Consider the following 17,535-nt stretch of genomic DNA (forward strand, 5'->3'; position numbering starts at 1 on the left):
TGAGCTAGGGAGGAAGGAACGACAAGATGAGAACATAGCTTTTCTTGCCCTATTCTATATTATTTCCATCTCTCTGAAGTAGGTTACTTTCTGGAACAATGAAGGGCAAGGGGAGATGAACTTACACTTCCTTTTCCTACCCCTTATCAAGTAAGCTGGATACTGAACAAAGTGGGTTTAATAGACACAGTTCCCATTTTTTAGGAGCTTAAATCTAAGATATTAAACTATTCAGTCAACAAATATTAAAATATACATATATAGTTACAAGTAAATACTTAGATACTGCTTATGAAGAAGACCAAATTGTGCTGGTAATGTCAAACTGAAATGTAGTGAGTGGGTGCTGCTGAATGTTCTACAGTGCACACAGCGTTCAACAAACCACCTTCCTGCAACAAAGAATGTCAGTAGGGCAGAGGTTCAGAACACTCGCTCCAATTGCTTCATGCTGGTAACATTTCTTCGAAGAGGCAATGCAATGTGATATGCGAAACGGAGACTCCAAGTTAATAGACTTAGGTCTACCATTCAGTCTGCTGTATGACCTCGGGTTTCCTCAATTGAGCCTCAGTTTCCCCATTTATAATGAATAAAGGTATTGGATTATAAGAGGCATTTCACCACTAATATTGTTATTGTAGTTAACAATAATTAACCACTAATGTTGTGTTATTGTAGTTATTGTACATTCTGGGTTTGCTGGACAGCCTTCTTTGAAAATCGTATCTTTTTCACCATCATCTGACCCATCCTTGAAAAATCCTACCTGATTCTTGCTTGGTCACAGCTGACTAGAAGGGTAGGATACTAAACCTAAGCTGGGCCAATTAGATTCTTTCTCTTGGGAATGATAAATTAGAACTGGCTGGGCACTTCAGCAAAGATGGGACAATTACATACAATAAAAAGTCAGAGAAAGCTTGTCTGCAGGGACAAATGGAGCAGATATGCAGAAATAAGCAGCACTGAAAGACCAGGAACCCCAGAGAAACAGTGAGGATGATCTCAGCTCCTGATGCAATCTGAAGTTCTGATCCTTGTTCCTCAGGAGAGCCTAGTGGCTCCATGCATTCATTCACCGAGTATTTTTTTTTTTAAGATGGTGTCTTGCTCTGTCCCTCAGGCTGGAGTACAGTGGCACGGTCTTGACTCACTGCAACCTCAGCCTCCTGGGTTCAAGCAATTCTCCTGCCTCAGCCTCCCCGATAGTTAGGATTGCAGGCATGCACCACTACACTGGGGTAATTTTTTATTTTTAGTAGAGATGGGATTTTACCATGTTGGCCAGGCTGGACTGGAACTCCTGACCTCAAGTGATCTGCCCACCTTGGTCTGCCAAAGTGCTGGGATTACAGGCGTGAGCCACCGCACCCAGCCTCATTCAGCAAGTATTGACTGAATGAGAGCTTCTTGTATTCCAAGCACTACATTGGGTGCTAGGTAAACATTCATAAACAAAACCCACAAAGTCCCTGATTTCATAGATTTTTCCACTGGAGAAGAGAGAAAACAAATAAAAATAAATACACAGTGTAATCTCAGAGTGTGAGAAGGGTTAAGCAGAACCATAAATATGGGAAAGAGAATAGAAAGTGATAGTTCATCAGGGAAGGCTTCTCTGAGCAAGTGACATTTGAGCAAAGACCTGAATGAAGTGAGCCAAACCACCCAGACATGACAGAAAGCAGCTACAGTGAAGCTCCTTCTGTGGAATTGTGCTTGGCATGTGCAATGCAGCTAGTTCACACTCCCCTCCTAATTCTAAGTCCTGCTATCTTTCTGTGAGATTTCCCTGCATAGCTGGTCCTTCCATTACACTGTCTTCCCAATTCTCAGATCTCTCCTGGTTGAGGATCTTTACCTCCACTCTACTTCTGCAAATCACTAACCTAAGTCTTGCCTAACTTTCTCTGAAATTCTAAACTCTTAGACAGCACTTTGGCCTCAATATCCTAGATATCAGCTCTCTCATTCCTTTCTGTCACTATTCCTTTTTCTTCTTGAAGATCTCTAGTTCCTTAAGTCTTGCCTTTTCTCTCAGTCTATCAGGTTGATCTATTATTAATTCCCATCTCTCTCACTTAGATTCTTTCAAACACTGCAGTGTATTGTAGTGCTGGGAGTGTGACCTTTGAAGCCACACTGCCTGGGTTAAAATCCCAGCCTACCATCAACTATGTGTGCCTCAATTTTCTGAGGACATAATTATAGTAACCTCTGCCATTGCTGTTATAAGAATTAAACAATTTGATGCACACATCACGTTTAGAAAGTGACAGGCCACAGGGCAAGCATTTGATAAATATTACCATAATAATTATGATGTTACTATCATAATTATTCATCTGCTCTCCCAGAAACATTTTGAACCTCCCTGACTAGCTCTTCTGTTGAACCTTCTCTGGAAACCTCAATCTCTGGCTCAATCTAATCATTTATTTTCTCTGCTCTTATTACTTGGCAGCTGAGGTCTTCTGAAAAAAACAAAACAAAACATACTTCACTGTGTAGGTTGATGCTGCTATAAACTTCAAGCTTCCACTCTCCTTGAACATCCTTTTACAGGCTTCTGGTTGGTTTCCTCACTCATTCCTCCCATTTGCTTTTCTAAATCTTCATTCTTTTCAACCCTCCAAGCTGCTGATCTTCTCACCCTTGCTTGACAGTTCTTACATGAACCACCTAAAAGCCAGCTAAAAATGTACTTATATTCTCACATCCTTTTCTTTTCTTTTTTAAAATTATTTTAATTTTTGTAGGTGCATATTAGGCATGTATATTTATGGGTTACATGAGATACTTTGATATAGGTGTGCAATGCACAATAACCACATCATGGAAAACGGGGTATCCATCCCCTCCAGTACCCATACTTTCAGTTTCAAACAATCCAATTATACTCTTCTGGCTATTTTTAAATGTATGATTAAATTATTATTATTATTTACTTATTTATTTGTTTGTTTTTTTGAGATGGAGTCTTGCTCTGTTGCCCAGGGTGGAGTGCAGTGCCAGGATCTTGGCTCACTGCAATCTGCACCTCCCGGATTCAAGTGATTCTCCTGCCTCAGCCTCCCGAGTAGCTGGTATTACAGGCACATGCCGCCATGCCCGGCTAATTTTTTGTATTTTAGTAGAGAGGGGTTTCACTGTGTTGCCCAGGCTGGTCTAGAACTCCTGAGCTCAGGTGATCCACCTGCCCTGGCCTCCCAAAGTGCTAAAATTAAAGGCATGAGCTACTGGGCCCGGCCAATTACATTATTTTTTACTACAGTCACCCTGTTGTGCTAGCAAACACCAGGTCTTATTCACTCTTTCTAAAATTTTTTGGACTCATTAACCATCCCCACTCCCACTATCATTACTACTCTTCCCAGCCTCTGGTAACCATCCTTCTACTACCTATCTCCAGAAGTTCAGTTCAGTTTTAGCTCACACAGTTAAGTGAGAACATGTGAGGTTTGTCTTTCTGTGTCTCACATCCTTTTCTACAAACTCATAGGAAGAGGTCTTCTACCTTCTGTCTTGGACTTCTCTTTCTCATTCCTTTACAGATCTAATTCCATCAATTATCTCTTCTCTCCCTCATTCATGTTAGGCCCCAAACATGCTCAATCTCTCCAATCTTAACAAAACAAAGCCACAAAATAACACCCTTCTGAACTTTCAGTCTCCCACTCTCTGTTGTCTCTTATTCTTTCTCTACAGCTAAATTTCTTGACCTCACCAAATGTCCCCTAGGGCAAAATTGACCCTGGTTGAAAACTACTGAATAAAGGATGTAATAATATAAAATAGAGCAACAAGTATTTAAGTAGATGCAGTAGAAGTTCTCAAAAGAGGAGCCTACAGTGGTCTCCAGTCTCTTTCATCCATTCAGTGCATTTTTCCTGCCACACTCTTTTCCAAAATCCATTTCCTAAAGCAGACAGCAAGCACAGCGTCTCTGTACTTGTCACTCAGCTCACTGCAATCTGACTTCTGCCCCTACTTCCCAGATCTATTCATCCTATGGCAATGTCTTGCTTCTTAGTGGCCAAATCCAAAGGACATTTCCTACCTTATGTAACTTGAATTCTCCATAGTACCTTTAAGCTATTGATCATGACTTTTGCCTTGAAATTCTTTCTTTGGCTTCCGAAATGCCACCTTCTTTTGGCTTCCGAAATGCCACATTTCTCAAGGTGCACCTTCATCGCCTTTGCTCACATTTTTCCCCTTTAAGTCTCAGTATTCCTCAGGCAGAGTCCCCTCCTCGGTCCCTATCTTACTGCCACTCTTTCCTTAGTGGTCTCCTTTTTTCCAATGACTTTAACAATCACTGCCATGTTGGTTACTCCTTGGTCTTGCTATCCAGCCCAGACTCTCAATCCTAGGCTCCAGAAGGTACTGCCTGCACTACTCTCTCCTGAGCTTTCTTTCTGCATTCCAGTGGCAACACAAATTTGGCGAGTCTGTTCTTACCATTTAGCAGCTCATTATCTCCTATTTAGCTTTGAGCTCTTTGAGGATATGAATCTTTTCTATTTTCTCTTTCAGTGATCTGAACATAGCACAGTGCTTAGCACCTAGTAACTGGTGCTCAGTAACTGTCATTTGAATTAAGGAACAGACATGCTTGTCTTTTTTCTCTAGTATTGGCGAGGATTTGCCAGCTCATCTCTAAAAACAGAATTATTTTTCCTATTTCCATATTTTCCCTCTTCCAGTCTTCTCCGCTAAAGACATCACTGTCTACCCAACTGCTCACCCTCATACCTCAGGAGCCATCCATGCTCTTCCTTCTCCCTCATCTTCCATATCCAACCCATAAGCAAGTGCTGTCAGCTCTGCTTCAAGCCCTGTCCTAAATTCCACTATTTGTCACCACTTCCAGCACTACCACTGTGTCAAGCCACCATCATGCCTTACCTGTCCAACTGCCACAATCTCCTAACTGGCTTTTCTGCTTCTGCTCTTTTCCCCTCCCATGTCAGAAGGCTCTTTCTAAAACATTCCTCAGATTAGCTCCTCTGCATAAAATGCTCCATGGCTTCATTATACTCAGAATGTGATATAAATTCCTTACCAGGCACTGCATTACTCGGCCCCTCTAACCCCTTCAACTCCATCACCAAATCCAAACCCAATCCAAACCCAACTCCCTTATATTGTTCCAAGAGCAGCCCTTTTTGTTGCTTCTCCAGCAAACTAATTGTTCTGGCTAAGGTCTTTACACTGTCTACTCCCTCTCCCTACAATGCCCTCTTCTGAGAGCCTTACAAAGTTACTCTTCTCAGCCTTCACATCGCTGCCCAAGTGTCACTTCCTTAGAAAATGAGCCTACAAAACTAGCTCCCTTAAAGAAATTCTCTAAACCCTCTATCCTGCTGTATTTTCCTCAGAGCACATATTCTTTAAATTTTAATTAATCTTTTTGAGACAGGCTCTCACTCTGTCATGCGGGCTGGAGTTCAGTGGTACAATCACTGCTCACTGCAGCCTTGACCTCCAGGGGTCAAGTGATCCTCTCAACTCAGCCTCCTGAGTAGCTGCGACTACAGATGTGCACCACCATGCCAGGCTAATTTTAAAAACTTTTTTTTTTTTTTCAGAGATGGGGTCTTTCTATATTTCCCAGGCTGGTTTTGACCTTCTGGGCTCAAGTGATCCTCCCACCTCAGACTCCAAAGTGCTGCGATTATAGGTGTAAGCCACCACACAGGGCAATATTTGTTAATTTTTAAATTAACTTTCTATATTCTGCTATAATATAAGCTTCATATAATATAAGCTTTTTACAAATTTTTTTTTTTTTTTTTACTTTCCTGCCTACTATGACATCTACTTTGTGATTATGTAGAGGCATAACTGGCCCATGGTAATTAGTAAATAGTTGTTGGAATAATGTGATCCCTGTGTCTACAAGTATATCTTTACCGATTGGTAAGGGTTATTGGGTCTATGGGCTAGTCTTTCACTGTGTGAAGACAATTTTCTTAAATGGGAACTAGTACCAATCTCTAAAACTTGCACCTGATCAGGACTCCGCCTATAACCAAACTTTAGTTTGGCTCCCTGGAGTCCTCTTCTTAACTAGGCCTTGTCTTTGGCCTGGGAGCCCAATTTTAGCAAGAATCCTGCTGAGTCAGTTCAGGGAGAATCCCCTTGGTGCCCCCACCTTTGATATTTAATCAAGTTCCTTTTAGTAATTTTTCATTCAATGACTCCATTCTTTGTCCACTGGCTAAAAATTCCCAACTGCCCTGGCTATATTTGTAGTTGGGTTTAACCTCTCCCTCCTATTGCAATATTCTTTATTTTTTATTTTTTTCTTTTTTTGAGATGGAGTTTTGCTCTTGTTGCTCAGGCTGGAGTGCAGTGGTGCAATCTCGGCTCACTGCAACCTCCACCTCCCAGGTTCAAGCAATTCTCCTGCCTTGGCCTCCCAAATAGCTGAGATTATAGGTACCACCATGCCTGGCTGATTTTTTATATTTTTAGTAGAGACAGAGTTTCATCATGTTGGCCAGGCTGGTCTTGAACTCCTGGCCTCAGGTGATCCACCTGCCTTGGCCTCCCAAAGTGCTGGGATTACAGGTGTGACCACCCCGCCCGGCCTACTGCAATATTCTTGACTGCCTACTATAGTAGTCTCCAATAAAGTCTTCCTTGTTTTTAACAAGTATCTGCTGCCATTTCTCTTTAACATTAAAAACTAAATATTTGCCAAGTGGGCCTGTTTAAATACACTTAGGGAATTTTCATGACTCTCAAAAGAAGTTTCATGTGTTCTTTGCAGTGTGCAGGGTCAAAGAGAGGCTTTACTTGTCTCTGTGGCTGAAGAATATAGTTTCTGTAATATATAGAAGAAAGAAAGAGCAAAGGCCACATGATTTATTTTTACGGCCTCTATAGTTGTGGCTATTACTTATTCAATTTGTCACATTTATTTTCAGTTGTTCCCGTGGTGACATTTTAAGGAATAATCCAAAACAATGCTCAATTCAAAATGACACCCCAAACCTCCTAAACAAAAGCATGTTCAGCATATAAAACAATAGTTTCCTCTCTGCCACATAACCAATATAATTCACATGCAGTCCACTCCTGACTCTGCCACTGACTTGAGATGATATGATTATACCTGCAACATCAAACTCGATTTCCAGCGTGACCTTGCTTGTGATTGAAGAGTCTCGGAGGAGCTGATTGGCTTCTTCAAAGGTGCTGTCTTCTGTTGGAATTCCATTGATGGCCATCACTCTGTCTCCAATCTGTAGCACCCCACATCTAATTTAGAACCACATGTGAGAGGTTGTAGATAGAGTAAATAATTACCAAGTTGAGCTTGCCAAATCTACCTTTCTTGATCCTTGCAAAACAGCATAATAATTTGGTCTTCTTATTCAATGCTGTGGACATTGTATATAGGTCAACTTCAACGTCTTACACTGTTGCATTTCATGGTTATAATTGTAAGCAGGGGAATCCTAAAGTATCCCAGGGAGATAATTAATAATTCATAACCATGGTATTGTTAGAATCTGATCCAAACCAATATTTAGTAATGATGAATGTACATTCCCCCATGGCAGAGAAATTATTGAACTTGAACTTCAGGATATTTTTTTAATGGGTTTTTCTCCTTTTTAATTAATATAGCTTCAAGTCCCTTGATGGACAAAATCTGCTAGATAAAGGCACCCATGCTTATTATCCTTTTCAAACCTGATCAAGAACATAAAACTTTACTTCCAGAAGAGAGTTCATTATATCTTGCACTTTCTGCATTGAGCAATGATTCATAATTTACTAGCCGTTCAAAGATAGCGGGTGCCAGAAATGCAGAGCAGAAAATGATGCTGTGAAAGAAAGCGTCTCACCTCTCTGCTGGGCTGTCAGCTTCAATATAGGAAATCAGAGGTGGAGAAGAGAGTGTTTCTGTGGCAAAGACACTGCCCTGCAGTTGGATCCCAAATCCTGTGACAGGATCTGCTGTCAGCACAACCTCTGTGGTTTCTGTGTGAACTACCTGCCCAGCCAATCCCACTGTGCTAGAGGCTAAGGACACTAGAGAAACAAACAGAAAATATTGACTTTAGGTTGGAGCAAGCACCAGGAATACCAGCATTTGCAAAATAGATCTTGTCTCTGCACAAAAACTCATTGGCAACAGTTGGAAGTTAAATTATGGCCTTCTGGTTTAGCAAGAATTGAAAAAGATAAATGAATCTCTCAATACTAATCACATTTCAATCATAACATCAGTGTATCCCTGCACCCTGGCTCCCCACTCCTCAAATCAGGGATCATTGTGGGGACTTTAAGAGGATGGCTTTGGGGTTAGGGTACATGGGTTCTAGTCCTGGCTCTATCACTGAGCACCAGCTGGGGAACCTTGGGGTAAGCCATTTTGTCTCTTTGTGTCTCTATATCCTATCTAAGAAAAAGGGAGTTGGGCTAGCTGGTCTCATGTTTTCTCCACTTTAGCCATTTGCATCTGGGCTTTGTGGCTTTTAAATAATCCTATGTTCAGCTTTGAAGAAATAATTAATCTAAATCTGGTGAGGCTATGCCGCTCCTCAACCTTAATCCAGTGTTGGGTTGGCACAATGACGTTGTTTAAACTCTGTACATTCCTCCTGTCCCCGCCTAGAGTTTGGTCTCTTCAGCCTTGCTCTTTCCCACTGGGTCTCTAGCCAAGTGTAGGTGGAAAGCCATTGCCTTTGCTGGCTTCATTTTCCCCACTCTCCACCTGGACCCCTGGTAACCATTTTAATAATGCATCTCCTAGGCTCAAAGATTCTTAAACTTCATGGGTTTTTTTTCTATACTCTATATTCTTTGGTAATGCCCAGTCAACTCCACTGCTGTTACTAAGTTGCTGAAGGGTGCTAGGAAAAGTCACTACGAATTGACAATACTATTAGACCCTTAAATTCTTTGTTGTGTGATATTTTGGCACCTTATTTCATTCCACAAAGGATCTGTCTCAAATATTTCTACCCTAAATAAGGGTCAAACATTACTCTTCATTTCCTGTAAGACTGAAAAGATCCAACCCTTTGACCAGAGTTCCTTAAACAGCATTCTGTTTAACCTCAGTTTCTCAGTATCATTATTGGTTCCCTCTTCCTTTTTCCCCCCACTATAGGAGAATATATTCTTCCTCCCATTTCAAGGCTAATTCCCCCTTTTAGTGTTTTTAAAACTATCCCTTTCCACCCCTCATGCTTTTGTGCCATGAAAAAACTTCTCTTTTGCTGCTTTTTCCAAACTTTCCTACTCATTCCCCCAGCTTTCAGACCACTGTGTATAGGTATGTACTGACTCTGAAGCTGCTTAAAACTTGCCTTCTGCCTTCACCCTTTACTGAAACTACTCTCACCAATGACTTCCTGACTGCTAAAATCAATGGCTTCAGCTGCTCTACCTACCCCACAGTGACTGGATATTGGACAATCCCTTGCTTTCTAAAATCGTTCACTTGATGAAGCTTTGTTCTGAGCATCTTACTTTTTCAGCCACAGCCAATTGCTTTGCCTCCCTCTGCATTCCAGTGCACAGTTGTGTCCTAAGTCTTTTCTACTCTCATTCTTTCACTCATTCATTCCCAGCATGGCTATATGTCTTCTGCATGTATCTTCTCAACTCTTTCTTTTTAGTTTCTGTCAAGCTCCAGTGATGGATTTCCCTTCTTGATGGGTATCCCATTTACACACTGTCATTGGCTCCTCAATGTTTTCAAAATTGAGTGAATCCTCTTCCCTCTCTCATTGCCACTATTATTTCTGTGAACAGGACCATGATGTTTATTGTCCTCTAGGCTTGAAATCTCAAAGTAGCCTTAACTCGCAACTCCCCATTGTCTCAAATTCTATCAATTGCTAAATCCTTTCAGGATGACCACTGAAATATATCTTGCAAAAATCCTCTTTTCCCTTCTTAACCTCAGTACCTCAATTCTGGCTTTATTTTTTATTTGAATTATTCTAATGTACTTTTTTCTGGGTTACATGCACAATATTCCCTACATATTATTTCCTCCTGTCAGATAAACTTTCCTGATATGATGAGACCCCAACGTATCTATCCTGCAAGTATCTTCTCAACTCTTTCTCTTTAGTTTCTGTCAAACTCCAGTGACGGATTTCCCTACTCAATGGACATCCCCATCCACAAACTGTCTCACTGGCTCCTCAAACTCAGTGTTTTCAAAACTGAGAGAATCTTCTTCCCTTTCTTATTGCCACTACTACAGAGCAAGGCCTCATCATCACCAGAGTACATTACTGAACAGACTTCCAAACTAGTGACCCTGCCTCTTGTTTTATACTAACAGCCTCCAACTGCTGCCGGAGTACCCTTTCTAACATGCAAAGGTAACCCCTGCCCCCATTTTGAATTTTCTATTGCTCCCTATTTCCTATAGAACAAACTTCTCAATTCTAGCAGAGCATATAGGACCCTTCATCCATTCCTTTCTCCTGCCCACCCACTCTCCTGTTCCTCTGTAATCCCTTCATGTGCCATGTGCCCCAACACTCTTAATGCACCTTTGTGTCTTTGTATCTACTGTGCCCTCTGTCATTCAGCGGTTGCTCTGGGTCCCTTTCTCTGCTTTATCCAGGCAGAATTAGGTACTTACTTTTCTACATTTCCACATTTCTAATACATGGTTCTGTTTCAGCATTTATCAGGCCTCTATTTGCCTGTCTCTCTCCACTTGACCCTGAGTTCTTGAAAGGTTGGAACCAGCTCTTTTAATCTCTGAAATCTTAGTGCCTGGAATATTCAATAAATGCTGAATAAACGAGGAATGAATCAAGTTTTGTGATGTCATGCACATATTCCTTTTTGGAATCAACAGTTCACATAGATGCTGCTGAGTTACCATAAGGAACTACAAGTCATTCTTCAGGACCCAGATAATTGCAGCTGATGGGGAAGGAAGTGTGAAGTAGATCATTTGTCTACGAAGAGTGAGAAAAAAAAATCAACTTTTCCTTAAGAAGCACCATCTTGGAGAGGGATCCAAGATGGCCGATTAGCAACAGCTCAGGATTGTAGCTCCCAGTGAAAGCACAGAGAGCAAGTGGACGCCACACTTCCTGACAAATTATTGTTGCCCACGGACCAGGAGATTCCCAGTGGAGGAGCCCCAATGGGTCGCCAGCGCGATTCTTTTGGCCGGTGCGGCTGTTTTGCCGGCGGTTCTCACTGCAGAATATACGGGACTGGGCGCCTTTTTGGTTGGCGTTTAGAGCCCTGGGAAGGCAGAGTCACCCATTCAGTTGATTGAAAGGGAGACTGAACCGGGAAGCCAGACTGGGAGATTCCCGGGCAGAAAAACGCCACAAATCTCACCGCTGCTGTTTCAACCTGCACAGTGGGTCGCAGGGGAAACTACACAGATTTCGGTGCCTTATCAGCAGGCAACTAGAACACCTGGGAAAGAGTCGACAGTTCAACTAAAAAAAAAAAGAAAAGAAGAAGAAGAGGCTCTAAGACAGGGAGCCAGGTGATTGGGATCGGCTGGTCCTACCCCCACAAAAAAAAAAAAAACAGCAACTGGAAGCGCTGAGGATTGAGTTTCACAGCAAGCACAGCTGAACCCGGGAAGGTCCAGATCTGTGGGGTGGGGCATCCGCCAAAGGAAAACTAAGAAACAGAAAAAACTTCATTACCAACAAGCCGGATGTCCACTCAGAGACCCAATTTGAAAGTCGGCAATTATAAAGGCAACAGGTGGATAAATTCACAAAGATGGGAAGAAACCAGCACAAAAAGGCTGAGAACATCCGAAATCAGAATGCCTCTCTTCCTACAGGGGATCGCAGCTCCTCATCAGCAACGGAACAAGGCCTGATGGAGAACGAGTGTGATGAATTGACAGAATCAGGCTTCAGAAAGTGGATAATAAGAAACTTCTGTGAGTTAAAAGAACATGTTCTAACCCAATGCAAAGAAACTAAGAACCTTGAAAAAAGGTTTGACGAAATGCTAACGAGAATAGACAATTTAGAGAGGAATATAAGTGAATTAACAGAGTTGAAAAACACAATACGAAAACTTCACGAAGTATGCACAAGTTTTAACAGTCGAATTGATCAAGCAGAAGAAAGGATATCAGAGGTCGAAGACCAATTTAATGAAATAAAACGAGAAGACAAGATTAGAGAAAAAAGGATAAAAAGGAATGAGCAGTCTCCAAGAAATATGGGACTATGTGAAAAGACCTAATCTACGTTTGATAGGTGTACGTGAATGTGACAAAGAGAATGAATCCAAGTTGGAAAATATTCTTCAGGATATTATCCAGGAAAACTTTCCCAACCTAGCAAGGCAGGACAATACTCAACTCCAGGTAATACAGAGACCACCACAAAGATATTCCTCAAGAAGAGCAACCCCAAGGCACATAATCGTTAGATTCACCAGGGTTGAAATGAAGGAGAAAATACTAAGGGCAGCCAGAGAGAAAGGTCAGGTTACCCACAAAGGGAAGCCCATCAGACTCACAGCAGATCTCTCAGCAGAAACCCAACAAGCCAGAAGAGAGTGGGGGCCAATATTCAACATCCTCAAAGAAAAGAACTTTCAACCAGAATTTCATATCCAGCCAAACTAAGCTTCATCAGTGAAGGAAAAATAATATTTTTTTTGTGAACAAGCAAGTACTCAGAGATTTCATCACCACCAGGCCCACTTTACAAGAGCTTCTGAAAGAAGCACTACACATAGAAAGGAACAACCAGTATCAGCCATTCCAAAAACATACCAAAAGGTAAAGAGCATCAACACAATGAAGAATCCACATCAATTAATGGGCAAAACAGCCAGCCAGCATTAAATGGCAGTATTAAACTCACATAATATTAATCCTAAATTTAAATGGACTAAATGCCCCAATCAAAAGACTAGACAGGCAAATTGAATAAAAAGCCAAAACCCATCAGTATGCTGCATCCAGACCCATCTCACATGTAAGGATACACAAAGACTTAAAACAAAGGGATGGAGGAAGATTTACCAACCAAATGGAGAGAAAAAAAAACCAGAAGATGCAATTCTCATCTCTGATAAAATAGACTTTAAAGCAACAAAGACCAAAAGAAACAAAGAAGGACATTACATAATGGTAAAAGGATCAATGCAACAAGAAGAGCTAACGATCCTAAATATATACGCACCCAATACAGGAGCACCCAGATATATAAGGCAAGTTCTTAATGACTTACAAAGCAACTTAGACTCCCACACAATAATAGTGGGAGACTTTAATATTACATCGTCAATATTAGACAGATCAACGAGATAGAAAATTAACAAGCATATCCAGGACTTGAACTCAGACCTGTAACAAGTAAACTTAACAAATAAATACAGAACTCTTCACCCCAAATCCACATAACATACATTTTTCTCAGTATCACATCACACCTATGCTAAAAGCGATCACATAATTGGCAGTAAATCACTCCTCAGCAATTGCATAGCATTTCACAGGTTTAAATGAAATATTGGTTGGCTGCTTATTTGTTATTTTCTTCCGTTATTCCCTTCTGTCTCCATTGTTAAGCACAATCATTGGCATAAAAGAGGTTTTAAATACCCATTTTTTGACTGCATTCTAGCCTGGGCAAAAGAACAAGATTCCTGTTCCGTCTCCCTCTTTTTCTTCCTCTTTCTTTCTTTCTTCTTTTCTTTTTCTTTCAAAAAAAAAAAATAAAGAAGCACCATCCTCATTCTGTCTCAGCTGGATTAAGCCTAACATGGCCTGCAGTGCGGGGTGAAGGTAGCCTCCAATCCTACGATTGTTACAATTGCCAGGTCTGTCACATGGACTGCCATGTATTAATTCCGATCACATGTTCTAGTGTGGTTTTGCTGATGTAGAGTGTACTGTGATTACTCTCTAGATCATAATTCTTGCTATCAATGGCACCAAACCACTGGCAGATACCGTTTCCTGTCAATAAGGATCTGGAGAGTGTGTTGCATTCCAGTTATTACTCGTAGCAGATGGGAATATTATGTTACAGCATCACCTATTTGGCAGGTAACTTCCACTTATCTTCTAGCTGAAGCTTTTTGGATTTAATCAGGAAACTTTCTCTGACTCTTTTATAGGTTCACATTAATTTTTTTTTCCATTTGAGATTACAATTTGATATAGAATGTTGGACTACTTCACTGGAGTTAAAAGCTGTTTTTGAAACTTTAAGTCAGCTGTTTACCATCTTCACTAAGAAAGAGCCAAGAAAAAATGGTCAGTTTAATAAAAAGTAACAGGTGAGATTAGATTAGATATAGTGAAGCCTTCTCAAAGGAAAGAGTTGCTATGGGTTTTGAAACAGAGAAGATAGTTGAATAATTTTATTCTCCAGAAGGCTTTGAAAATAAAAATAAGTACTAATTTAATATGAGTATTATTAAATTTATAAGCTCTATCTGGAGGCAAGTTGAGATGACAAAAATTATTAGAAAATTGAATTTAGAATTTAAAATAAATTTATGCATTATGTATTGGTTTTATAATTATATAAAGTTATAATTTATATTATACATAAAGCATTATAGTAAATAATTCATGATTTTATAATTAACTCTGAAAGTCCTCTGACATATTGGAATCTTTTGACAAAGTGCAAAATTTCATTTGAAATTGTATGTATTGATTAGTTACACATATGAAAGTTTTGAAAATTATTACCAGATATGAAAAAGATATACTGTAGATTTAAAATGAGTAACCAAAAGAAAGAAAAAAACCAACATTAGCTTGGAGGAGAAAAAGATGAGCTTGATTATCCTGCTTCATTAATGTGGTCAACCAGCAACAGAAAATGAAGATGGGTATTTCCCTGTCATTTCAAAGTGTGGATGGTGAATTCTCTCCCCGGTAGCAGATGCTTCTGCAAGGTTTTCTGTCGTCATCAGGCTGCAAGCCACCGAATTTGGCTTAGGCTTGTCTACAAGGTGAAGATAAAAATGCTAACTTGCTGACACCCTATGTCTGAATCCTGCTAACTGGTGTGTGCTGAGGTTGTGTTCAGGATTCGTGCCTGTTCTGTCCTGTTCCCATTCTCACATAGAGGGCTCTGTTCACAACTCTTCAGGTTTGCAGGGAATGACTGTATTTTTGTCAATTCCTGCTTCTCCTAGTGTAAGAAAGGGCAGGGGGAGCCAAAACAGCTCCAAAAGTTTAAAAATTTACCAAATGTGTATTTAATTTAGAAGGCTGCAAGATTTCCTATCAGCTATGAGAAGCATTTAAAAAGTACAGAGCTAAGAACCCCCAAAATTTATTACTATGATCTGTCTTATGTTTTCTTTTTCTCTTTTTTTTCTTTTTCGAGATAGGATTTCACTCTGTCACCCAGGCTGGAGTGTAGTGGCATAGTCTTGGCACACTGCAATCTCCATCGCTGAAGCGATCCTCCCGCCTCAGCCCTCCAGGTAGCTGGGACTATAGGTGTGTGCCACCACGACAGGCTAATTTTTCTATTTTTTTTTTCTTTTTTTTTGTAGATATGGGGTTTTGCCATGCTGCCCAGACTGGCCTCAAACTCCTGGGCTCAAGTGATCCACCTGTCTGAGCCTCCCATAAGAATAATGTATTTTTATTATTGATCCTGTAATCTGGGACTTCTGTCTCACTAAAGTGTTCCACACTATAGTGTTCAACCTGCCATAGACCCAACACATTGCGTATCATGTGATCCAGTTCAGGAGAGCAGTAGAGGTGGCCAACAGCTCCTTTGTCCAAATGGGGGTGTGAGGACAGTTTTTAGGGTGTCCCCTTCCAGAACTCCCTGAATGGTCACTTATAAAAGCTTACCAGTAGCTGCTTTTATCTTCCATTCTTTGCTCCTAGGTCGATGGAAGGGACCAGAAAAGTTGTCAGGTTTTCTCATTTTCTTTTCTTTAGCTCTTTTCAATGGCACCCTCCCTAGTAGTAGTCACTGCTGATGACAAAAGCAGCAAAGACCATTCTGGAGATGTGTTCTAACTTCTACTCTTTGCTGCAATTCAGGCAAACTGGGGAGAGAGTCTCTACACTGGCCTGGAGTACGGTGGTGGGGAACAGAAAGCAGGGCAAACTAGCTACATCTGTTTCTCAGCCACACTGCTGTTACAGGGAGATGATAGGGTTCTGGAAGGAGACTTGGCCTCTCTGGCAGAAAAAGAGGCAGCCCAGGCAGCCAGGAAAAGGGCAGTAAGATTCCGGCAGAGGAGATGAGAGGGCTCCCTCTATGACATGGCTCGGCAATGCCTCCAGGGCTTTGTGACACTCCTCAAAGCCTAACTGCGGCACTATTTTCCCTATGAAACAAACATGGTGCCTTCCTGTTTTAATGCTTGTAACACGTTGCTACATACAGATTTCTTGCATTTCTCCTTTGATCAATAATACAGAATGTTTTAAAGATTTCATTCTTTTCTGGGCATGTCCTTCCTTGGCATTGGAAACACATATGAGCTTTCTCTGTTTTGCAAGCTCTGGCCTCAAGTCACCACCAATACGGCAGAGACTTTTTATTGCATTTGTGATTTTCGCCATGATTTGCCATCTATACAAATGGCCTGGTTGCTATAGAAACCTAAGTAGTACAAAGGGGGCAACAAATGGTGGCACAGAATAAAGACATAAATAAAGTGGTGGAAATAAACCACGGTATAGTAAGAGTGGCAATAAAACTTTTATTATCAGTTATTTGGGAAGACCTTTACATATAATGTGACCATGCCAAACCAGTGCAATGAAAGAAAAGAAAAAAAATCCTCATTAAAAAAACCCCTTTGCAATGCTATCATTTTTTTCAGGTCTTTTTCAAGTGGAAATAAAAGTTCATAGTATTTTGGAATTTATTGTTTGAATAAAGTACAAAATGTATGATCTCCGGAGACACATTTATACACATTCTGATATGTATATTGTGAGTGGTGCTCTAGTGGCTAATGTCTACAGCAAACACAAACAACTAGAAATGAACTGAACCAGGTTTCTGTTTCTATTTCTACCATGTTGAAGAATAATGTCCCGATTCAAGAGAGAATTTATGAGTGGGTTAGGCATATCAGCGACAGTGTCGCCTCAGCTTCCTTTCCTACTACAAAATTTAAGACGTGTAAATATCATCCTGAGATAGTCAAACATATTATCATTCATTTGTATTCACTAATGTCCCTAATCAACATAGCAAGTCTTACCTAACACAAACAAATGTTAGCCTTTGAAGCAGAAGTAGGAACACTAATGAATTCATTTTAATTGCTCTTCCCTGCTGAGGGCTGTGAGCCTGTTTCTGTCAGTGAGGAGTACTACACACAAAGCCATTATCTGTAAAAACAAAATTCATATACAAATACCCACCACAAACCCTGAAGGCATTATATGGAAGACTCAAGACCTACCTATTATGCCAAAATGTACCCCTTGTGAAAAAGGCCAAACTTTGAGAACAATGTCGAGAGATTTTTTCACGTGACAATTCAGATTTAGGCACATGACAGTTAACACAAACTATTTAAAATAGCTAACAA

General features: G+C 40.6%; 1 protein-coding gene across 12 annotated transcripts in view; it reads right to left on the bottom strand.

Annotated features, from left to right (window-relative positions):
- GRIP1 (glutamate receptor interacting protein 1) overlaps positions 1 to 17,535 on the bottom strand; it is a 710,594-nt gene that overhangs the window by 93,758 nt on the left and 599,301 nt on the right. For all 12 annotated transcript variants that reach the window (XM_064377313.1, XM_064377312.1, XM_064377311.1 and 9 more), the window contains 2 exons: positions 7,869 to 8,055; positions 7,130 to 7,275 (listed from right to left, as the gene is read on the bottom strand). In XM_064377313.1, coding sequence (XP_064233383.1) covers positions 7,130 to 7,275; positions 7,869 to 8,055 — 333 coding nt within the window. The remainder of the gene's footprint in view (positions 1 to 7,129; positions 7,276 to 7,868; positions 8,056 to 17,535) is intronic.

The sequence above is a fragment of the Aotus nancymaae genome, unplaced genomic scaffold (assembly GCF_030222135.1).
Source record: "Aotus nancymaae isolate 86718 unplaced genomic scaffold, 86718_ANA_hifiasm-v0.15.2.pri h1tg000016l, whole genome shotgun sequence".
Lineage (NCBI taxonomy): Eukaryota > Metazoa > Chordata > Mammalia > Primates > Aotidae > Aotus > Aotus nancymaae.